Here is a 25,528-nt window from a genome sequence, read left to right on the forward strand (position 1 = left end):
AGTAGCTGGGACTACAGGCGCGTGCTACCACGTCCAGCTAATTTTTATATTTTTTAGTAGAGATGAGGTTTCACCATGTTGGCCGGGATGGTCTCGGATCTCTCGACCTCATGATCTGCCTGCCTCGGCCTCCCAAAGTGCTGGGATTACAGGCATGAGCCACCAGGCCCAGCTGATATTCTAAGTCTTAAGATTTTTAAATCATGAAACTAAATACATACTGATCAAATTTTAAGAATCTGTGCCATTTGCCAGCTTACCAACTTTTCCATTTATTCATGCTTGTCTTTTGGGTCCGTAACTTACCTGCACACATTGTATGATGTGTTTTAACTAGTTTGGTATAATTTTATGATTTTTAAATGGAAAATGTTGCCCTTAGATTTTGTTGTTGTTGTTGTTGTTGTTGTTTTTGAGCCAGAGTGTCGCCCTGTAACCCAGGCTGTAATGCAGTGGCTCAATCTCAGCTCACTGCAACCTCTGCCTCCTGGGTTCAAGCAGTTCTCCTGCCTCAGACTCCCAAGTAGCTGGGACTGCAGGCACCTACCACCACCCCTTGACTAATTTTTGTATTTTTAGTAGAGACGGGGTTTCTCCATGTTGGCCAGGCTGGTCTCCAACTCCTGACCTCAGGTGATCCACCCACCTCAACCTTCCAAAGTGCTGGGATAATAAGTGTGAGCCACCATGCCCGGCCAACTCAGGTAGTTTTTAATGTTTCTTGTCAAGAGCTTAGAGTGACTGAATTCTATTTGGCTTGATGGTAGTGTTGACAAATTTATGAAATGTATTAAATTCCTCCTTGCATTCCATTTACCTGTTTTGCTTCAAAAGCTGATTGTAAAGTAGATATTTACTATTAATATTCTGGAGATATTTCAGATTCCCCATTGTTTAGTTCAACTGATTTAGAAGTTGGTGCCAGAATTTTTCTTGAAGTAAATTCACCATAATCTCTTACTAATCCTAGGTTCTGAGAAATGTCTGACAATGCTATAATGCTATCTTAGGAGTTACTTGCCCAGAACATGCCATTTTGAAGGTCTTAGTAGAATAAATGCTGAATATTTAAATAACTAAATGTGACTCCATGAGAATTTTGAATGGTGGGAATCATCTTGCTTAAATGATTTACAATAAATATTTGATATTCATCCTGGGATAGGGAATTCCCAGGATACACATCAAATATTACTTATAAAAATGAAATCACCCATAAGAGGTTTCTGACAGTTGTTATTTTACATTCACTGCTAACTTGTAGTAATGTCTCTGATTCTGCAGCATTATTTTCTGTAATTATATCATTAAGTGTTTTGATACTTTGTAATTACTTGATCATTAATAATGTATAATTTTTGTCTACCAGCTAGAGAATTATAAATCCTAAATTCAAGATTTTATTAATGCATGAAAATTATATCGGTAATAAAGTAGGATCTCATAGATATTAAGACATTTATTTAAAAACGTTTGTTTACTTGGTTATTTTATGAGATTATTTCAAAAATAAAAATATTTCCAGCTATTTCAGATCATATTATTCATCAATCAGTCTATTTTAAATTTGAGAGTTCCTTACCTTATCCTTAACATTTGCAGCTTTGAGTTTAGGTATTGTGTTTCATGTTAATTGAATTCCTATAGTATACTAGACCTTTAAAAGAGCATTGTAAGCTGGCTGCAGTGGCTCAAGTCTGTAATCTTAGCACTTTGGCAGGCTGAGGTGGGCAGATTGCTTGAGGCCAGGGGTTCAAGACTAGCCTGGCCAACATGGTGAAACCCTATCTCTACTAAAAATACAAATATTAACAGGGCATGTTGGTGTGTACCTATAATCCCAGCTTCGTGGGAGGCTGAGGCTTGAGAATTGCTTGAACCTGGGAGGCGGAGGTTGCAGTGAGCAGAGATCACATCATTACACTCCAGCCTGGGTGACAGAGCAAGGCTCTGTCTCAAAAAAACAAACAAAAAAAAGCAAGCATTATAATACTAGTTGGTGCTGGCAAAAAAGAAACTTATGTGGTAAGGCAGTGTAACACATTTTTTGTTTTTTTGGGTTTTTCTTTGAGATGAAGACTCACTCTGTCGCCCACGCTGGAGTGCAGTGGCTTTCTCTCTCCTAATTGTAACCTCTGCCTCCTGGGTTCAAGTGATTCTCCTGCCTCAGGCTCCCAAGTATTTGGGATTACAGGTACCCACTGCCACACCCAGCTAGTAACACACATTTTCTGCCCTCATCTTTGAACTTCTGGATCTGCTTTTTATATATGGTTTGCTTTTTACCTTAAGTTCCCCAGCGTTTGTCTCATATAAATCTTTTGTCTTGTTTTGTTTTGAGACAGGGTCTGTTACCCAGCTTGGAGTGCAGTGGCACAATTATGGCTCATTGCAGCCTTGACCTCCTGGGCTCATGCAGTCCTTCCGCCTCAACCTCCCGAGTAGCTGACACATCAGGGCAGTGCCTCCACACCCAGCTAATTTTTGTGTTTTTTGTAGAGGCAGGGCTTTGCTGTGTTTTCAAGACTGATCTTGAACTCCTGAGCACAAGCAATCCACTCACCTCAGCTTCTTGAGTAGTAGCTGGGACTACAGGGGCATGCCACCATGGCTGCCTAATTTTTGTATTTTTTATAGAGGCAAAGTTTTACCATGTTTCCAAGACCGGTCTTGAACTCCTGGGTGCAAGCAGTCCACCTGTCTCCCCCTCCCAAAGTGCTGTGATTACAGGCGTCAGCCACCAGGCCTGGAATCTCCTATAAACTTATTCTTCAAGCAGATTTTGTGTGTTTTGAATATTTTTTATTTTGTAGCATAATATTAAGCTCTCAGATTTTAGCTCCATAAAGCATGTAGTTTGGGTTGAGGTACGTGTTTGTTTATACTGTTTGTTTTAGCATGGTAAAAAAATTCTGTTTGTTAAAATATATTAATGAAATTGTGTCTTTTCACCTTATAGTGTACTTTATATTCTTTCTTCAGAATACCTTAACTCATAACAAATTTCTAATCAGTAACTGTTGCTGTTTGTAAGCATTTTCATGTTAGATATACCTCCTTTGAGAATTATTTTGCCTTACAATTAATATTTAGCAATGTTTTTCCATGTAGATTTAATGACATTCATGTTCCTGTGAGATTAGAAAGTGTGAAATTTGCCAGTCATTGTTTAATGAATCACCCAGATTTAGCAAAGGATCTCACAGGTAAGCTAGCTGGTTTATTACAAATATTAGCATAATCACCCAACCATATTGTAGATGTTGCTTGTGACCTAACTTCACTTTCCAAATAGGTTTTTACTCTGGTATGGTCTCAGGTTTTCATTTGTTGTGCACTAAGAAATGATTTCTTGTTCATGTAATAAAATTACATTTAAAATCTTTTTATTTATTTATTTTAAGAGACAGACTCTCACTCCTGGGCTCAAGTGATCTCTCACTTCGGCCTCCTGAGTATTACAGACGGGTGCCACAATGAATGCCTAGCTTAAAATCTTATGAAATTTTTTGAGAAACATAATTTAAGGAAGTAACGTATTTGCCAAGACATTAGATTCGGGTAGAAATCATTATGTGTATATAATTAAATATAGTAGCATTTAGTAATAAGTGAGAATGTGATTGTCTTCTGCAGTAGACTAGAATTTTTCGCTTTTTTGAACCTAGAGCATTTAAATCTACCTATTTGGTAGCAGCACATAAGTGATTTCTGTCAATTGGTTGTTATTTACCAAAAAAAAATAACATTTTCTTTGTTTAGATTTAGTTTGTATTATAAATTACTTAAGAATTTTTGAAGAGTTTCTAAAATATTCCAGATTTTATATTGTATAATTTGCAGGTATGTGCCTATCACCTAAATTGCCGTAAACATTTTCAGTTTTTCTTTAAAGTCTTTTTATTTGTAACTGAAATTCAAACTGACATAGATACTGCATTGTCAGTTGACTTTTCTAGGATAACCGATGAAAATACATTGTTAAATGTAACTACGGGCATGGTGGCTCACGACAGTAATCCCTGAACATTGGGAGGCCAAAGTGGGTGGATCACTTGAGGCCAGAAGTTCAAGACCAGCCTGGCCAATATGGTGAAACCCCGTCTCCACTAAAAATATAAAAATTAACCAGGCATGGTGGCAGATGCCTGTAATCTCGACTACTCTGGAGGCTGAGGCGTGAGAATTGCTTAAAACCCTGGGTAGCGGAGGTTGTAGTGCACTGAGGTCACTCTGATGCACTCCAGCCTGGGTGACAGAGTGAAACTCTGTTTCAAAAAAGAAAAAAGATGTAACTATGAAGTTTTATTTTCTTGTTTTTCTTTTTTTTTTCTTTTTTAGTGAGAAAGTGCCTGCGGAGAAATTTTTATTTTATTTTATTTGTTTTTTGATACAGGGCCTCACTCTGTTACCGAGACTAGAGTGCAGTGATGTGATAATCGGCTTACTGCAGCCTTGACTTCTGGGCTCAAGTGATCCTCCTTAGCACCCCAAGTAGCTGGCACTGCAGGGGCGGGCCACCACAACTCTGGCTAATGAGTTTTATTTCTTAATTTTGATAGAGATGGGGTTTCGCCATGTTGAATAAGCTGGTCTGAACTCTTGAGCTTGTGTGATCTGCCTGCCTCAGCCTCCCAAAGTGCTGGTATTACAGTTGTGAGCAACCATACCTGGCCAACTTTAGAGTTCTAAGTGCAGTTTTGTGATTACAGTAGAGTACTGTTGCTGTAAAAATAAAGTAATTTAATTTCATGCCGCATTTTACCAACATGGCTTTAGTATGGACAAATACTTCATGTATTTCTGTTCTATTCTGCTGTTATGAATCATGACAAATTACCTAAATTACATAGCTAACATTTGGCCTAAGTTTTTTTCTGTTATTACAGAATATTTAAAGGTTAGATCACATGATCCAGAAGAAGCTATTCGTCATGATGTCATTGTTACTATTATAACAGCAGCCAAGAGAGACCTGGCCTTAGTAAATGATCAGCTGCTTGGCTTTGTAAGGGAAAGAACACTGGATAAACGGGTAAAATCTGAGGCATTTTATTCTTATGTAATTTACTGTGTTTAAATTGCTAAATATAATTGGTGTCATTTTCTATTAAATTTAATGTCTTTCTGTGTGAAAATCAAATTAACAATGATAAAGAGCTCCTAATTTGTGTGTCTCCTGTATATCTTTTAATTATCCTTATGAATACATACATTGTATTCTATAGCTTTTGATATCTTAAGCATGGGCTTTTTTTCTAGCGTACCATTATGAGAGAACCACTAAGTCAATCAAAATTTTACCTTTTTACTTACATGATGAGTTTCAGAAGAATAGCAATTGATTGTCTACTCTTACAATTAACATTTTCAAGTATGATTTTCTTGTATAACTTAGCTAGGTCTGTCATTCATTGAACTAAAGAATATCACTTTCTTAGAAAGTCATGTTTACATGTTAATAACCCAAGCTAAGGACAATAGTGATGGTTATGTGTTTAGTTATTTTTCCTCTGATTTTCCCCATTTGAGGCAGTTAAAAACATAGATTGATAAGGAAAAATAGTACTAAGAACACTACTAAGGAATAGGGTCAACTGTAAACAAGAGAAAGAAGTGTAAGGCAGGCTGATTAGGTATCTTTCTCACATGTTTCATGATTGCCTTGCAACATGCTGTTATTTTATTAGAGTTGTAGTTGAAAATTACTTTCCTCTGCAACTGAATATTATAATTTCAGGGTAGAAAAGTAATTGGTTGTGATTTTACAATATAGCAAGAGGCATTCTTTAATTTTTAACTTTTAAAATTGTTATAGGATGTAAATGTTTAAAAAAAGGTGGATACCTTTTTAACTTGTTCAACAGTGTTAGTAATTCTAACTTTGGAAGATTTCTTTTCCCTTGGCTTTAGTTTAAATGAAATGACTCTCCCCCTAGTGGTTATTTGGCATTCTTCCTTTCCCCCTTTAAAAAAAATTTCACTACTATTAAAGTTTTTTCATAGCTTCAGAAAGTTGAATAAATGAATCTACCTAACTGAAATTGTACGATATTTTCTGACCTGGATTTTAGTTTAATAAGTTAGATGAACTTGTTTATAGCTTTTCTGGAAAAAATTTATTTTTTCTCTTGAAATTTGGGAACAGGATTTAATCTTAAGATTTTATTGTTCTTTTTTTTTTAAATTTCATTTAAGAAATGTCAAAAGACTTTTGCTAACCTGTTATATAGGAACAAAGTTTTATTCCATCTAATAAGTGGCCTAAAAATGAGAAAATGTTAACAAAAAAAATTATAAAGAATTGTTGACTTAAATATACCAAAGATAATATACTCCCACTCACCCCTCTTTTTTAGAGGTGGTGTGTTAACTATGTTACCCAGGCTGAACTTGAACTCTTGGATCTGAGTGATCTTCTTGCTTCATTCTCCTGAATAGCTGGTACTACAGGCACCCACCACCACACTCAGCTTCTTTTTTCTTTTTTTTTTTTTAAACACGGATATCTTTTTTCACTATTATTTTTCTTATATCTTCTGATGGTCCTCATTCTAACTTTTCATGGTCTCTTTTTCTTGTCTCTTCTCTCACAACCTTTCTTTCCAACCCTATTAAACCTTCCCAACCTCTAAAAGTCTCAGAGTCTTCTGCTAACTAGATAAATCATTTGCCTTTTAGGTTTGCAATGTAAGGAAATTCATTTACGGTGATCACTAAGGTCCTTTTTTTTGAGACAGGGTCTCATTTTTTGTTGCCTAGGCTAGAGTGAAGTGGTGTAATCTCGGCTCACTGCAACCTCCTCTTCCCAGGCTCAAGTGATCATCCCACCTCAGTCTCCCAGGTAGCTGGGACTACAGGTGTGCGCCACTACACTTCGCTAATTTTTGTATTTTTTGTAGAGACGGGGTTTCACCATGTTGCCCAAGCTGGTCTTGAACTCCTGGGCTCAAGGAATCTGCCTGCTTCAACCTCCGCCTCCCAGAGTACTGGGATTACAGGCTTGATCCTCTTCTCTCTTTTGGGAGCTCTTTAATTTGATGTTGAAATTCTTGGACTGATAGTTTAATTTTTTAATCTTTTTTTTTTTTTTACTTCATTTACATTTTTAATTTCCAGAAGCACCTCTCATTATCTAATTTTTCTTCATTTTTTTCTTTTTAAATTAGTTTCCTCAGGTTGAATCATTAATTTTTCTATATTACTTTCTTCTTCTGTCTCCTTTCTCTTTTTTCTTCCCTCTTTTATTTCCTTTTCTTCTTCCGTGCTTTTTTCTTACCTCCTTTCCTCCCTGCCTCTCCCCCTACCTTCCTTCCTTCCTTTCTTCCTCAGAGGAACTGAGTCTTATTTTATGGTGTAAAATCTTATCTCCCTGAGAATATTTGAAAGTGTCTTCTATTGCCTGTATTATCTCTGTTTGCACTGAGTCCTGTTTTCCTCCTCTGGCCTATTTGTTTTGGTCCCTTTCTTTACTGTTGAAACCTTTCCTCAAAGATCTGATGATGCTTGAAATTTTTTTTTTTTTTTTGAGATAGAGTGTCACTCTGTGGCCCAGGCTGGAGTGCGGTGGTGCAATCTCGGCTCACTGTAACCTCCACCTCCTGGGTTCAAGTGATTCTCCTGCCTCAGCCTCCTGAGTAGCTGGAATTATGGACCCACACCACCATGCTCAGCTAATTTTTGTATTTTTAGTAGAGATGGGGTTTCAGCATGTTGACCAGGCTGGTCTTGAACTCATGACCTCAGGTGATCCACCTGCCTTGGCCTCCCAAGGTACTAAGATTACAGGTGTGAGCCACTGTGCCCCCCCTTGGTCAAATTTTTAACTGAATCACTGCACAGCTGATTGGATGCTCTGTGTGAGTGGGCAGCTCTTGTCAGCTTGGTGAGCTTATTTTTAGATTCACTGGGTAGTCAGCCAGCTCAACTCTTGGATTCACTACAATTTTAGATTCAGTAGTATTTTAGATTCACTGGGTAGTCAGTTCCCCAACTCCTGAGCTCAAGTGATCCACCTGCCTTAGCCTCCCACAGTGCTGGGATTACAGGTGTGAGCCACTGTGCCCGGCCCAGAATTCTTGATAGTCAATTTTGTTCTTATCCTAAGTTAACATCTAAAGGGATGTAACTGGCAAATAAAACATTCCAGATAATAGGGCTTTTGTTTGCAAGGGGAATTATAATCACTTCTAAAACTTGGTGAATTTTCTTTCAGTATCAAATGAAATCTCCCTTAAGATTATTACTGAGTTTCAAGGGAAATAAAAAATTAGTAACCTGTCACTCTAGCTACTCAGGATGCTAAGGCAGGAGGATCACTTTAGCCCAGAAATTTGAGACCAGCATAGGCAACATAACAAAACCCCATTTGTTTAAAAAGAAAAAGGTAGATCATTTAGCAATATTTGCATTGGAAAATTTCTAAATAGGAACAGATTCAAAATTGTTTTTAAAGCCTCTTGTGAGAAGAAATAGTTTGCCTGTTTATAAAGATACACATAAGACTGTACAACCTAATGAAGCCAAGGCAATCTTTAGAGATTTGTACAAAGTTTTGGTATCTTGCTCATCTAATTAATTTTATGCTTTTTAGTGGCGAGTAAGAAAAGAAGCTATGATGGGTCTGGCTCAGCTTTATAAGAAATACTGTCTTCATGGTGAAGCAGGAAAGGAAGCTGCAGAGAAAGTCAGCTGGATAAAGGACAAACTTTTGCATATTTATTATCAGAACAGCATTGACGACAAGTGAGTTTAATATGTTGATAGAATGGTTGAGTATAAAACTACTTTTAAAAATGTCTTTAATATTTTAGTAACTTATTTTTATGTTTTTACTTCATAAAATAAACTTAATTCAACTTGATTAATAGTTCACAAGTTTAGAGATAACTTTTTACATTTTTTTTTTTAATCTTATGTTTAAACAAGACTCTCCACGATTAGAAGGTAGCCGTATAATAGTGAAATAGGCATGTCTTTGGAGTCAGAACTGAGACCAAATGTTCACTCTGCCCTTTATTAGATGTGTACTCTTACACAGGTTCATTAATTTCTTGTGCACTTCAGTTTTATATAAAAAGCAAAAATAATGCCTTTTCTACAGGATTGTCATATAGATTAAATAATGAACGTAAAGCATCCTAGCCCAATGTGTGGCAATAGAGCACTATTCAATTAACTGCTAGTTACTTTCCTTTTTACACCACCACCAATAGAGGAATTACTAAGTTGTTTTCATTTTCTGAATATTACTTATAATTTTTTATTGGAGGCCGGGCGTGGTGGCTCACGTCTGTAATCCCAGCACTTTGGGAGGCTGAGGCGGGCGGATCACAAGATCAGGAGTTCAAGACCAGCCTGGCCAATATGATGAACCCAATCTCTACTAAAAATACAAAAAAATTATCCAGGTGTGGTGGCGCCTGTCTATAATCCCAGCTACTCGGGAGGCTGAGGTAGGAGAATTGCCTGAACCCAGGAGGTGGAGGTTTTAGTGAGTCAAGATCTTTCCATTTTACTCCAGCCTGGGCAACAGAGCGAGACCCAATCTCAGAAAATAATAATAATAATTCTATATTGGATCATACTAATGATACTTGGTTTGTGCAAAATAGTTTCCAATGTTTTGTTTAATTAGACTGACTTCTTTAGCATCACTGGATATGTATTTGTTAGTGAAGAGACCTCATATATTCTTAATCCAGTAATATTGAATGATAGATATAAGCAATAGATACTAGCAAGAAGGATATCCCAATATTGGTAAGGCATTTAGATTGTGGAGAGAAGAAAGATGAAATGTACACAGGAAAATCTATATTTTCAGGAAGTGATATAAAGGAAGATTCCCCATTTTTAACTATGTGACAACATGGGAAATGGACCAAATGGTAATCAGAGGAAATTAATGAGTTTCTTAAGAATTAGCTGTACTGCAGATCATAGCTTTATATGTTGCATTAATGAGTTTGCTATTGCTGTAGACTGCTGAAGAATAGGCGGAACAGCCTGTCACCATGTGTTTAGGAATAGCATTTAACTATTCTGGAACAAATGTTTTATACTGACAAATTATAAAGCCACATGTAGTAACCATGTCTCTAAAGTTAAATTGTACTGAAAGTTTTCCAAGGAAGGAACTCATTATAAACTGATATCTTCCATTGTATGTACACACATAGCTACTATCTTGATATGGTATCTTGGCACAAGATGGTTAAAACTTTAAATATTGGCTGGGTGAGGTGCCTCATGCCCATAATCTTAGCACTTTGGGATGCTAAGGTGGGTGGATTGCCTGAGCTCAGGAGTTCCAGATCAGCCTTGGCAACATAGGTACACTTTGTCTCTACAAAAATTATAAAAATTAGCCGGGCATGGTCACACCCACCTATAGTCCTAGCTACTGGGAAGTCTGAGGTGGGAGAATCATTTGAGCATGCGAGGTAGAGGTTGCAGTGAGCCGAGATGACACCAGTGTACTCTAGCCTGGGCAACAGCCCAAGACCCTATTTAAAAAAAAAAAAAAAAGCTATTGCTTTTCAAAAATAGAATAATTGTGTTACTTAGTTTTTTGTTGTTGTTGTTGTTTCATAGACTGTTGGTAGAGAAAATCTTTGCTCAGTATCTTGTCCCCCACAACCTGGAAACAGAAGAGAGAATGAAATGCTTGTATTACTTATATGCTAGTTTGGATCCAAATGCTGTAAAGTAAGTTACTTTTCAAATAACTGCTGTATTTCCAAAAGATTTCATAAAATAACTTTATCTTATCTAATTAATTGTTATTGGTTGGATTGTTGTCGCTTCTATATTTGATTCAAGAACCTCAGGTAAATATTTATAGACAAAATATTATGATTTATGTTCAGGTCAGTTAACACCAAAACTATTCTTACTCTTATATGTATAGGCATATTTAGCAGCTGGATCAATAGTAGGATGGTTTCAGGTATTCAAATAAATGACCATGTCAGAATACTTGTGACTAGTGTCTGAAACTACTGGTGCTTTATCCTATACTTCCAAACTAAATATGAAGCCTAATAACTGAATACTGGTTCTTTGTTGGGTGAATATATTCAGATCTTCTCTATGTAGGATGGCCATGTGATTGATTATCCAACTAGATTATTTTCAGACTACAAGGGATCACTGTTGATATTTTTGCCCAGATAACCAGCATAATCAAACTGTCCCAGGCCAACCAGGATGTGTGGGCATTTCACTTTAATAGGTTTTTTTTTAAGTAAATGTTGCAGTGTATACATATATCTTGTTGTACATCATAGTATATATAATTCTTCTCAAAAATACACAATGTAAATGAATCATGTCGTTAAGAATTCTGATCTCAAGATGGAAAGATCACTTGAGCCTAGAAGCTGGACCAGCCTAGGCAACATAGTGAGACTCTGTCTTCAAAAAGAGAAAATTCTGAGTTAGGATTTTGATTGTTTGCCATTGCGGCTTCTTACGTGTTCCTGGTTGGTAGATTAAGACTGCGTTTTTAGGCTAGACACAGTGGCTCACCCCTGTAATCCCAGCACTTTGGGAGGCTGAGGCGGGCAGATCATTTGAGGTCAGCAGTTCTAGACCAGCCTGCCCAACACAGTAACCCCATCTCTACTAAAAATACAAAAAAAAAAATTGGCTGGGCGTGGTGGGACACGCGTGTAATCCCAGCTATTAGGGAGGCTGAGGCAGGATATTTGCTTGTATCCAAGAAGCAGACATTGCAGTGAGCTGAGATCATGCCATTGCACTCCAGCCTGGGCAACAGAGTGAGACACTGTTTCAAAAAAAAAAAAAAAATAGACTTCCAGTTTTGCAGAAATTCTGTAAGATAGTGTTGTACCATTACTAATGCCTTTCCTGGCTTAAGGTTTAGATGTTTGTTTATATTTCAAAATAACTGGCAGAGTACTTGAAGATTAGCAATTTCTCAGAGGTCATTTGGGCACCTGGAAATATGGAGGGGTTTGTGATTCCCTGTGTTCCTGGAGAGAGAAAAGTCTAGAATAAGCACAATAATGTAAATTTGGCATCTTGAATCTGCATCGTTCCTAAGATACTACATTTCTCAAAATAGTCTGTAGCGATTCATGTACACTCCTTAGCCTATATAATAGGCCTTCATGATTTGATCTGTCTGTGGAATGCTCCAGGTTCCTTGTGCTTCACACATATGCCCTGTGCTTCAAGCATATGTGTATATATGTATGTTTTTCACATTGCTATATTATATGTCCCTTGCACATTGACATTTTATATTTCCTTGTACCAGAACTTTCTGGCTACCTGTATTTAAAACATCTTTCAGTCTCTTTATTGCCTATTGATCTTTCTAAACCTCTCAAATATTTTCTCTCATAAAAAGGCTTATATTTACCATTTGTACTAAATTTTCTTAAATTGTAATAGATATATTTTGTGGTGCTTAAACTTTTAGGTAGATGTAGAAGAATGGTGTACATATATGTACCATGCCACAAAAAAAGTTGTAAAACCGAATATGAATAATTTCCAGTATTGTTATATAATGTATTTTTTCATATTCCTGACTTGATAGAGCTCTCAATGAAATGTGGAAGTGTCAGAACATGCTTCGGAGTCATGTACGCGAACTGTTGGATTTGCACAAGCAGCCTACAGTAGGTTCACTGTTTAAATTCATATTTTATTACAGTCATTGTTCAGATTTTCTGTAGTTCTATATAGTGAAGCAAAGAATTGTATCTCACTTGTTTTATTTTCCAAATGTCAGTTAAACATAATTCCTGTAGTTGTCTAAACTAAATTTCCATTTAAAATGAATATAACAAACTCTTATTTTTCAGTTTGGGCAAAGAAATAGTGTTTTCTAGTTTATATAAAGTTTTCAGACACTAAGAGTTTATATATAATTAATCAGTTTTCAAATAATTAGAATTAAATTTCAAGATGAAATTATATTAGATGTCATATTTCTTTTTCACTGCATGATTCATGGTCTCTCAGTATAGAGTGAGTATCAGATATCAATCCTATAAATATGCCAATGGCCAACTAAAAAAGAAATAATGCCCCCAAGTTTTTGCAAAGTGGAAGAAGAAAAATTTATATTTTTAAGTGTATTCACTAGAATAGGTGTTCTTAACCAGGGGATCATATATACAGACCTCTCTGGGACACATGGGTAATGGAAGAGGAGCTGGTATATATATATATATTTTTTTTTTAAATACAGGATCTTATTCTGTTGCCCAGGCTGTCACACAGTGGTATGATCACAGCTCACTGCAGCCTCGATGTCACTGGGCTGAGGTGATCCTCCCACCTTAGCCTTCTGAGTAGCTGGGACTGCAGGTGTGCTTCACCATACCCAGCTAGGTTTTGTATATTTTTGTAGAGGTGTGTTTTCACCATGTTGCCCAGGCTGGTCTCAAAATCTTGTGCTCACACAGTCTGCCTGCCTAGGCCTCTCAGAGTGCTAGGATTATTGGTGTGAGACACTGCACCCAGCCTGGCACACTTTTAAAATAAATCAACAGAGGCTGGGCATAGTGGCTCACACCTATAATCCCAGCACTTTGGGAGGCTGATGCAGGCGGATCACCTGAGGTCAGGAGTTGGAGACCAGCCTGACCCAACATGGAGAAACCCCATCTCTGCTAAAAATACAAAATTAGCCAGGCGTAGTGGCACATGCCTGTAGTTCCAGCTACTCAGGAGGTTGAGGCAGGAGAATCACTTGAACCCAGGAGGCGGAGGTTGCAGTGAGCTGAGATCACGCCATTGCAATCCAGCCTGGACAACAAGAGCGAAACTCTGTCTAAAAAAAAAAAATTAATAGATAGCAAAAACATATATTTTGCGAGGCATAGAGTCCCTGGTCAGATATTCAATCCTGCCTTTGCAAAATTAGTCATAGATGATATGTAAAGGAATAGACATGACTGTATTCCATCAAAACTATTAACAAAAACAGATAGCCTGTGAGGGCATGGTCTTCTAGCTTTTAAACTAAATTATTCAAATTTAATATAAATTAAAACTAATAATAAAATAATGCTATATGGGATAGAGGAAAGGGGAGTAATTTTAGAAAGAAAGTTTTCTTGAAGATATTTAAGTAATGGGCCACAAAATAACTAACAAAACTCTATTCCAGAAGGCAAAATTTCCACTTTATATTTTTACTTTTTTGTGGCATGTAGTTTCACAGTAATTCTGATATGATAATTTTATATGTTAATTGCCTCATTGATCTTTTTTCAGTCTTCTGGCAATTTAACTTTCACATGAAAGTTGTATACTTGTGATTTTTAAAATACCTTCCTCCTAACATCTTTTTTCTATTTGTCTTAATAGTTGCTACTTTATAATTCCTTGTTGTTAATTTAGTGTATACATGTGGTGAAACCATTTTCCATTGAGCAGATTGTGATGAACTTTTTTTTAACTTCATGGAAAATGTACAGTAATGAGTACTGATTTTTGTTACAGAAATTTGTTAACATATATAACTAGTTTTTCTTTTGTTTCTGTTTTAAATTTCAGTCAGAGGCTAACTGTTCTGCCATGTTTGGAAAACTGATGACCATAGCAAGTGAGTATGTTTATTTACTCACTAAACATGTAATAAACGTCATTACAGACAAATTATTTACCCAATGGGACTATTGATTTAATGCTAAGTAAAATAAAAGAGTCTTCATCTTAATTTTATTTCTAAGAATCAGGCTGATTTTCTTTTAATGGCTCCATAATATTTTTATGACACCTGTTTTTCACTTAGTAAAATAGTTTTTTTTCTTCTTCTTCTCTAATACTGATTTCTCTCTTAATTTTATAGAGAATTTGCCTGACCCTGGGAAAGCACAAGATTTTGTGAAGAAATTTAACCAGGTTCTCGGCGATGACGAGAAACTTCGGTCTCAATTGGAGTTATTAATCAGCCCAACCTGTTCTTGCAAACAGGCAGATGTTTGTGTGGTTAGTAAATCATACTTTACACTTTTTCTCTAGCTTTACTTACAGAAATACGTATTTCATTAAAGCCTGTTATACACAGAGTGATTTGTGTAAATTTAACTGAGAGTGATTATTGTTAAATTTACACAAATTTAATTGAGAGTAATTACTCTCAGTTACTCTGTTGTCAAGTTAATTCTGTATCTGCCATTCACTCTCCAGCCACATTCCAGGAAAATGCTACAGAACTAAGCCAGGGAGATTGGTCTTAGGAATTTTACAAGATAAAGTACTTTGTACTTAGTAGACATTCATTGAGTAACTGTTAAGTATTTTCTGAATGCTTGTGTGCACATGCATTTCCTTCTTTCATGTATTAGAATGGAAACAATCCTTGTCAGTAAATTAGCAGCAGTAACATTGCCATATATCTGTTTTCATTTACAGATAAATTCCTATCTAGACTTTTGTCTTCATTCTACTCTTGAACTCATTTCATATAAAACAGTATTCTTGAAGCTATCAGGAGGGAAATCTTCATTTATTCGGCTTTTTTTTTGTTTGTTTCCTGAGATAGTCTTGCTTTGTCATCCAGCATAGAGTACAGTGTCACAGTCATAGTTTACTGTAGCCTTAAACTGTGCTCAAGTGATCCTGTACCTCAGCCTTCCACATAGCTAGATACTGACACATGCATCCACATCGACTAAGTTTTTAAATTTTTTATAGGCCTGGCATGGTGGCTTGCACCTGTAATCCCAGCACTTTCGGAGGCTGAGGTGGGTGGATCACCTGAGGTTGGGAGTTCGAGACCAGCCTAGCCAACATGGTGAAACCCTGTCTCTACTAAAAAGACAAAAATTTACCGGGTGTGATGTACATGCCAGCTACTCTGGAGGCTGAGGCAAGAGAATCCCTTGAACCCAGGAGGCAAAGCTTGCAGTGAGCTGAGATCAGGCCACTGCACACCAGCCTGGTGAAAGAGTGAAACTGTCTTTAAAAAATACTTTTTTTTGGCCGGGCGCGGTGGCTCACGCTTGTAATCCAGCACTTTGGGAGGCCGAGGCAGGTGGATCACGAGGTCAAGAGATCGAGACCATCCTGGTCAACATGGTGAAACCCCATCTCTACTAAAACTACAAAACATTAGCTGGGCATGGTGGCGTGTGCCTGTAATCCCAGCTACTCAGGAGGCTGAGGCAGGAGAATTGCTTGAACCCAGGAGGCGGAGGTTGTGGTGAGCCGAGATCACGCCATTGCACTCCAGCCTGGATAACAAGAGCGAAACTCTGTCTCCCCAAAAAAAAACAAAAAACAAAAAACAAAAAAACTTTTTTTCCTTTGTGGAGACAGGGGTCTCTATGTTTCCCAGGGTGGCCTCAAACTCTCAGCTTCAAGTGATCTCACCTCAGCCTCCTGAAACACTGAGATTACAGTTGTGAGCCACTGTACCCAGCCTCATTTATTCAGCATATTATGAGAGAGTCATAGGTTTCCACCATACCATTTATTACCAGTGTGATCTTTCGTAAGTAATTCAGTATATTTATTTGAGCCCTGTTTTGCTGATCTGTAGACTTTAATCAACCTCATAGGGTTGCTAAAAGATTTTTTTTTTTTTCTTCTCTTTTTTTCGAAATAGAGGCTATGGCTGAGGCTAGAATGCAGTGATGTGATCTCAGCTCACTGCAACCTCCACCTCCCGGGTTCAGGTGATTCTCATCCCTCAGCCTCCCAAGTAGCTGAGATTATAGGCATGCACCACCGCACATGGCTAATTTTTGTGTTTTTAGTAGAGACAGGGTTTCACTGTGTTGGTCAGGCTGGTCTTGAACTCCCGACCTCAGGTAATCCACCCGCCTTGGCCTCCCAAAGTGGTGGGATTACAGGTGCGAGCCACACAACCTTCTGCATTCAAGTGATCCTTCCACTTCAGTCTCCTGAGTAGCTGGGACTACAGGCACATGCCACCATGCCCAGCTAATTTTTGTACTTTTTGTAGAGACAGGGAACTCCTGAGCTCAAGAAATCTGCCCTCCTTGGCCCTGCAACGTGTTGGGATTATAGGTGTGAGCCACCACTCCCAGCCAAGAAAATTTTTAATAGGAATAAGCTAATAGAATAAAAATGTTTAATAGGAAGAAGTCAATAATAATAAGCTAATAGAATAAGGATATAAGGAAAGAAAATATTTTGTGTACACCTGTGAAATGTGTGTTTTAAGCTAAGTTTTATTGCATAGAGTCAAAAAGCTAAAAAAAAAAAAAGAAAGAAACAAAACAAAAAAAAACACCAGTACATTGGCTAACATCTGTAATCCCGGCACTTTGGGATGCCTAGGCAGGAGGATCACTTGAAGCCAGGAGTTTGAGACCAACCTGGGCAATATATCGAGACCCTGCCTCTACAGAACACTAAAAAAAACTAGCTGCATGTGGTGGTGCACGCCTATAGTCCTGCCTCCTCCAGAGGCTGAGATGGGAGTATCACTGTATCACTTGAGCCTAGGAGTTTAAGCCTATAGTGACAAAGGTCACACCACTGCATTTCAGCCTGGGTGACAGAGCAAGATCCTGCCTCCAAAAGAAATTTTTTTTTTTTGCCCTCTCAACCCAGCTTTTCCCAATTCCAGGAAGAATCGGGAAGAGAAGGCCCAAAAAATTTTTAAAAAGCTAAAAAAACCTTGAAGTTTATTAAGTAAAAATATTACAAAAAGCTAAGGCTAATTTATCTTTGAAGAAAGAAAAAATGTTTAAGTAAGTTTAGTGCTGCCTAAGTGTACAGTGTTTATAAAGTCTACAGTAATTTCTAAAGTGTACAGTAATGTCCTGTTCCTTCACATTCACTCACCATTTACTCAGTGGCTTTCCCAGATCAACTTCTAGTCTTGTAAGCTTTGTTTATGCTAAGTGCTCTATATGTAGATGTACTGTTTTTTATCTTTTATATAGCATTTTTATTATGTGGTTTATGTTGTGTTTTCATCTTTTTACCCTTTCTGTGTTTAGATAATGTTTAAATACACAAATATTGTGACCGTTCCCTGCAGTATTCAGCATAGGAACATGCTGTACAGTTTCGTAACATAGAAGTAGTAAGCTATACCATTTAGGTTTGTGTGCATGCATTCTATGATGTTCACATGATGAAATTGCCTTAACAGCACATTTCTCAAAATCTGTCTCTACCATTGAGTGATGCATAATTCTTTGTGTGTGGGGGTAGGGGTATATATTTCTCCATATATATGGCTCTGCACTGCCCTATTGGATTTAAATAAATAATCCTTCTTACAATATTACACATAAACGTCAAGTACTGTTCTTGGAACCAGACTTACAGAGTCAAATAAAAGAACCTAATTTCAATTTATATATGTCTAACTTTGTTCTAGAAAGGATTAAAGTTGATTAGTTTTAAAATAACTTATAAAGGATAAAGACTATAGTGGATGTATGTACAAAGAGGTCTAGCTCCGTGGAACAAGTATCATTTATTCAGCATAGAGATCTGCAAATACCAATAATTAGGAGTACATGGGGAGGAAACCAATTTAGGTTAGAGAAGAGTGGGCTCATCTCCCAGGGCTTGGAATGTGGACATGCCAAATGCCCAGACTACTTCAATCTTTGTACTTCTTTTTTAAATTTTATTTACTTGGTTATATTTTTCTTGTTTTGAGAAGGGTCTTTCTCTGTCACTCAGGCTAGAGTGCAATGACACAATCTTAGCTCACTGTAACCTCTGCATCTCAGGCTCAAGTGATCATCCTGCCTCAGCCTCCCAGGTAGCTGGTACTACAGGTATGCACCATCATACCTGAGTAATTTTTGTATTTTTAGTGGAAATAGGGTTTCACATGTTGCCCAGGCTGGTCTCAAACTCCTGGACTCAAGTGATCCCAGCCACCATGCCCAACAACCTTTGCACTTCTGAGCTGTGTAATTTGCTGAAAACGCTTAAAAGTTTCATTGACTTCTTTGGCATTTAGAATTCTAGTTCCAGAGTACTGTGTCCTGCAGAGAATCTAATATTATAATTAGATCATACAATGAAATAGCTTGAAAAGGCCAGGCACAGTGGCTCACTCCTATAGTCCCAGTACTTTGGAAAGCTGAGGTGGGCAGATCACTTGAGGTCAGGAACCAGCACGGTAGAAATGAAGACCATACGGCGTTAAGAGCATGGTTTCATGATACCTTCTTTCCTAACTCTTATATTAGCATGTGTGATTGAGCATGTTATTTAACTATATCTTCTCATATGTAAAGTGAGACTTAGAATACTCTTTAGACACATGAAACGACCTCTGTTAGAGTACTTCTATGAGTTCGTCCTCCCCGCCCCCCCCCCCGGGCTACTGAATATTATTTACATATTTTCGATGATACCCTGTTCCTGTTCTGATAAAAAAGAATAAAGTAAAATATGCAACCATAAAATTTAGTTTCTCTCATTCTATGTAGCTTTCACTCCATCCTTGAGAGTTCCTTTTCTGCACCCTAATGTGTATTTATCACTACCTCTTTATTTTTGTAAATTACAATCATATCTCACTTCTCAAGAGGTAGATATTACTTGGTAAGAGAGTTAGTAGGCATATAAATCTAATATTTTCCTTCCTCTTTGTCCAAGTTCTATTTCTGAAACATCTTAGCAAAAGTACTTTGAGCAAAGATTATCAACAGAGACATGTGTATTTGTATGTGGGGTGGTGGATGTAATGAAAGAAAGCAGTGGAATTGAAATGTGATATATGGATATATTTTCCTTTTAGAATTCAAGTTTTAGGTTTCTACACCTTGATGCTAGAGAGGGACCACATATTTACCATAGCTTCAGCTGCGCCTCCTAGTTTATGCTTCATTGCCCATCTATGACAGTGGTCCCCCAATTTTAATATTTTCCAGGAAGCTTGCTTATTCAGCATTTAATGAAACAGTCCTCAGTTTGAATATCGGCTATACCGATGTGACCTTTAGTAAGTTACTCAGTATTTTCAAGCCTCCTTATTCATTTTCTTCACCTATAAATATTATCACCCTCATAGGATTTTTAAAAGAATAAAGTAAAATGAAATTTTATATGTGGCTTTATACAGGGCCTCCCTGCACTGACTGCAGGGTTTCAATAAATGGTCGTTCTTTTAGGTCTTACACTACAAAGAGTAAGGATCTTTAAAATAGGTGTGACGTAGGATCGTGAATCCATCTTTTTTTTTTTTTTTAAAGACGGGATTTCACCATGTTAGCCAGGCTCGTCTTGAACTCCTGACCTCAGGTGTTCCTCCCGTCTCAGCCTCTCAAAGTACTGAGACTACAGGCGTGAGCCACCGCGCCCAGCATAAATCTATCTTTTAACCAAGTCTCAACATGAATAATTTGTGGACTACACTTATAAAAACCCTTCTCTACCTAATTATGTGGATATTCATTGTATCTTCAGAAGTCCAAATACTATTTTCTTTTTTGATCAAGCACACACCGTTATAATTCACTGCATGATTTAATACATTTTATAATACACAGATTCTCATGGAGCTTACAGAATAAGTGACAGAGGCCAATAAATATTTTTATGGAATTGTGTGCTTTGGTAAAATAAAGGAGCATTACTCATCCCAAGCAGGGATGGAAATAGGTCCAGGAATTACTTCTTCTAGAATAAGTGACTCCTAAGTTGAATTTTAAAGGATAAATAGGAATTAGACCACTGTGCGAAGAATGACTGCTTTATTTCTAGATTGGCTGACTGGATGTCAGGGGAGATGATTTAGGGAAGAAGACAGTGCCTTAGCAGTTGTGTTCAGAAGTGTTGAGGGGTGTGTGTGTGTGTGTGTTTTGAGACAGCGTCTCACTGTGTTGCCCAGTCTGTGGAGTGCAGTGATGTGATGATAGTTCATTACATCTTCAACCGCCTGGGCTCAAGTGATCCTCCTACCTTAACCTCTCAAGTAGCTGGGGCTACAGGTGTGTGCCACCATTCCCAGCTAATTTTTTGATTTTTTGTAGAGATGAGATCTCACTATATTACCCAGGCCGGTCTCAAACCCCTGAACTCAAGCGATCCTCCTGCCTCAGCCGTGTTTTTGTTTAGTTATATCTTTTTATAATTCAATGAATGTAATGCACATCTCACTTGAATATGAAAGTTAAAACTTTGGAAGTTCCTTCTTGTAAGAAACTGCTATATCCTTTTCTACATTACTGATTCCAGCTGCAACAAATATTGATAATATTAAATTCCCTTCTAATTTATTTTTAGTAGCCATAACAGTAATTGTGTAACAAAGATAAGTGTGCACATGAAAGAATACCTTTTTAAAAGAAGATTTTTTTCTTTTTCTTTTTTTCAAGATGGAGTCTTGCTCTGTCACCCAGGCTGGAGTGCAGTTGTGCGATCTTGGCTCACTGCAACCTCTGCCTCCCAGGTTCAAGTGATTCTTGTGCCTCAGCCTCCTGAGTAGCTGGGATTACAGGCATGCATCACCATGCTCTGCTAATTTTTGTATTTTTAGTAGAGACAGGGTTTCAGCATGTTGGTCAGGCTGGTCTCGAACTCCTGACCAATGATCCACCTGCCTTGGCCTCCCAGAATACTGGGATTACAGGCATGAGCCACTGCACCTGGCCTAATACCATAGTCTTTGAGTTTAAATGAATAGTTACTTTTTTGTTGTTGTTGTTTTTTGAGACAGGGTCTATGCAGCCATGCAATCTCAGGTGGTCACTGCAACCTCCACCTAGCAGGCTCAAGTGATCCCCCCACCATAGCCTCCTGAGTAGCTGGGACCACAGGTGAGTGCCGTCACGCCTGGCTAATTTTTTGTATTCTTTGGTAGGAACAGGGTTTTGCCATGTTTCTCAGACTGGTCTTAAACTCTTGAGCTCAGGCAATCCACCTGCCTTAGCCTCCCAAAGTACTTTGATTACAGGTGTGAGCTACCATGCCTGGCTGAGAGTTACTTTTATTATTGGGGTCATCTATCAGTCTTTCATAATTATATATCTAAATTATAAATATTAGGGGTGTACAGGGTTCTCATTTATACTTCACCTGTGTTTTTTCAGAACTGAAAACTTTTGCAAATATTTATATATGTATGAATATCTACTTTTAAAAACAAATTAACTGGCCAGGTATGGTGGCTTTATGCCTGTAATCCCAGCACTTTGGGAGCCCAAGGCTGGTAGATCATCTGAGGTCCAGGAGTTCAAGACCAGCCTGACCGACATGGCGAAACTCCATGTCTACTAACAGTACAAAAAATAGCTAGGTGTGGTGGCACATACCTGTAATCCCAGCTACTATGGAGACTGAGGCAGGAGAGGTGCTTGAACCCAAGAGGCAGAAGTTGCAGTGAGCCAAGATTGTGCCATTGCACTCCAGCCTGGGTGACAGCAAGACTCCATCTCAAAAAAAAAAAAAAGTTAACTGAAACAAAACACAATATTCTGTCAAATTATGAAACAAAACCAAAAAAGCATACCCATAAAAGTACAAATCATTTACATTCATAATTAGAGCATTAAAAAGGTTGCGATAGGCCAGGCACGGTGGCTTACACCTGTAATCCCAACAGTTTGGGAGGCCGAGGCAGGGGGATCACTTGAGGTTAGGAGTTCAAGATCAGCCTGGCCAACGTGGTGAAACCTTGTCTACAAAAATTAGCTGGGCATGGTGGCACCTACCTGTAATCCCAGCTACTCGGGAGACTGAGGCAGGACAATCACTTGAACCCAGGAAGTGGAGGCTGCAGTGAGCCGAGATTACGCCACTGCACCCTAGCCTGGTGACAGAAAAAGGTTGCTATATTAAACAATAATTTCATTGAAGAACTGTGAGGTAAGACTGCGTTCACTCAGAAACGACATCATCCACTTTTTTTCTCCGCTGTCCAGATTTTGCAGTGATTGCTCAGTGGGTGTAAAAATTTAAGCTAGGGTTTAGAGCAGAAAATTCTCACTTATGTTGATTTTGAATATTTCAGTTCCTTTTCTTGGCCTACAGTTATTTTCCTTTTGAAAAATGTGAAAGCAAATCACACTTGGTAAAACTCTTTTCTTTCTATAGAGGGAAATAGCCCGGAAACTTGCAAATCCTAAGCAACCAACAAATCCTTTTCTAGAGATGGTCAAATTTCTGTTGGAAAGAATCGCACCTGTGCACATTGATTCAGAAGCCATAAGGTAAGCTAGGAAGTATATTCACTCAAAAATAGATAATCTGAAACTTCAGTGTTGTTAATTTAAATTCTAGGCCTCTAAGGATACCTAAGAACCTCTGTATGTCTCTTTTTAATCACAGGGGTGTTACATCATTCAAGTTAAAGGGAAAGCCTGCTTGTTTTATGATCTTTGGCTTTATTTAATGCTTTTTGTTTTTAAAGGGTTTTTATGTTTATCTTTAGCTTACGTATTCTCATTAAAGAAAACTTAGAAAAAAGAGAAAGATAGAGAAAGGAATGTTTTAGATCTGTGTGGCTGTTGACCAACCTCTGAGTTTTCTTAAGCATTTTAATGGCCCCATAATATTCTGTAGTATATATTACTACAGAATTGTGTAGTATAGTGGTAACTGTTCATTTGATGTGTGAGAACAGAATGGTTTATTGGAAAGAGGACAGGATTGTCTTGAGACAAATTTGGTTTCAAAACATAAGTCTACTTTGTGGCTTTGGAAAAAGTCTTTGAATTTTCATTTATTTTCAACTTTAATATGGGCATAAAATCTTGTTGGATGATTGTGTTAATTCAAGATAGCATATAAAAGGTAAGCAGCCTGGCATCATAGACATTAGCTATTGATTTTTTTATTACGTATTCTCATGATTTCAGACTTTTCTGTTGTTTTTAATGATTTCCTACTGCAAACTTCTGGTAATGCTTTTATCTTGCATTAATCATTTTTCCAGTAGATAAGTTATATATCTTTCCACATTGGGTTACTATGCAGCACTTATTGGTTCTTTTTCCAAACAGCCTAGAATTCAGAGATCAGTTCCAGTGCCCAAGCTTTACTGTATATTTCACCTTAGGTGAATCACTGATGTGACTGTATTAAAATGCTGATTGTATTCATTTGCTAGGGCTTTCATAATAAAATATCCCAAAGTGGCTAGCCTAAAAAAAAGAAATTTCTTTTCTCACAATTCTGGAGGTGTAAGCCTGAGATCCAAGATATCAGCAATTTTTATTTTTTTTCCTGAAGCCTCTCACCTTCGTTTGCAGATGGCTTCCTTCTCACTGTGTCCTCTTGTGGTCTTTTCTCCGTGCACCCAGCATATTTGTCCTAATCTGTTATAAGAACAATAATCATATTGGATTAGGCCCCACCCATTCAATCTTATTTTACCTTGATTGTCTCTTTAAAGGCCCTATCTCTAACTGCAGTCACATTCTGAGATACTGGGGATTAGAATTCATATTAATTTGGGAGAAACACATGTCAGCCCATAACATAATAAACATACATATATTCAGGCTATATCTAATAATTTAATAAATTCATACAATTTGTGAAGATCAGATCAGTGTAATGGGGATATACATCACCTTAAATATTCATCTTTATGCTAGAAATATTGAAATTCTCTTCTAGCTAGTAAACTGTAGTCACTCTACCAATCTCTAAAACACTGTTATATCTATTAATTAACCTCTCTTCGTTGCCCCTTTCCCAGCTTCTGGTAACCACCAGTCTACTCTGTCATCATGAGGCCCATATTTTTAGCTCCCACCTGTGACTGAGAATATGCAATTATTTGTTTTTTCGTTCTTGGCTTGTTTCATTTAACATAATAAGCTCAATTTCCATATGTGTTGCTGCGAATGGCAGGATTTCGTTCTTTTTTATGGCTGAATGATTCTTCATTGTACATATATACCTCATTTTCTTTCTTCATGTATTGATGGGCACTTAGGTTGATTCCATATTTGGCTGTTGTGAATAGTGACACAATAAACATAGGAGTGCCGATATCTCTTCCATATATTAATTTCCTTTATAAAAAATACGTACCCAGTAGTGGAATTACTAGATCATACGGCAGATCTGTTTTTAGTTTTTTGAAGAACCTTCATGCAGTTTTCCATAGTAGCTATGCTAATTTACATTCCCACCAACAGTGTACGAGGGTTCACTTTTCTCCACATCCTTGGTGGCATCTGTTATTCCCTGTCTTGTTGATAAAAAGCCATTTTAACTGAGGTAATGTTTCTCCTTTTGGTTTTCATTTGCATTTCTCTAATGATTAATGATGTTAAACATTTCTTCATATACCCGTTGGCTACTTTTATGTCTTCTTTTGAGAAATGTCTGTTCAGATATTTTCCCATTTTTAAATTGCATTTTTTGTGTGTATGTGTGTGTGTGGTTTTGATTTTTTGTTTGGTGTTTTTTATTTTGTTAAAACTAGACCCCTATCTCTCATCTCTCACCATATAAAATAAAATCAACAAAATTTACTTTTGTATATCTTTTTCATCTTTTTTTTTCTTTTTAAAACAAGGTCTTGCTGTGTCTCCCACGCTTGAGTACAGTGGCATGATCATAGCTCACTGTAGCCTCAACC

General features: G+C 37.4%; 1 protein-coding gene across 4 annotated transcripts in view; it reads left to right on the forward strand.

Moving 5' to 3' along the window:
- Positions 1 to 25,528, forward strand: part of PDS5A (PDS5 cohesin associated factor A) — a 96,812-nt gene that overhangs the window by 57,618 nt on the left and 13,666 nt on the right. For 3 of the 4 annotated variants that reach the window (XM_017509892.2, XM_017509894.2, XM_017509893.2), the window contains 8 exons: positions 3,112 to 3,206; positions 4,890 to 5,035; positions 8,594 to 8,745; positions 10,597 to 10,710; positions 12,572 to 12,653; positions 14,542 to 14,590; positions 14,837 to 14,976; positions 23,029 to 23,144. In XM_017509892.2, the coding sequence (XP_017365381.1) occupies positions 3,112 to 3,206; positions 4,890 to 5,035; positions 8,594 to 8,745; positions 10,597 to 10,710; positions 12,572 to 12,653; positions 14,542 to 14,590; positions 14,837 to 14,976; positions 23,029 to 23,144 (894 nt within the window). Of the gene's footprint in view, positions 1 to 3,111; positions 3,207 to 4,889; positions 5,036 to 8,593; positions 8,746 to 10,596; positions 10,711 to 12,571; positions 12,654 to 14,541; positions 14,591 to 14,836; positions 15,378 to 23,028; positions 23,145 to 25,528 lie in introns of those variants that run through there. The other variant, XM_037731834.1, reaches the window with a different exon arrangement.

Source organism: Cebus imitator, unplaced genomic scaffold, assembly GCF_001604975.1.
Source record: "Cebus imitator isolate Cc_AM_T3 unplaced genomic scaffold, Cebus_imitator-1.0 Scaffold425, whole genome shotgun sequence".
NCBI lineage: Eukaryota > Metazoa > Chordata > Mammalia > Primates > Cebidae > Cebus > Cebus imitator.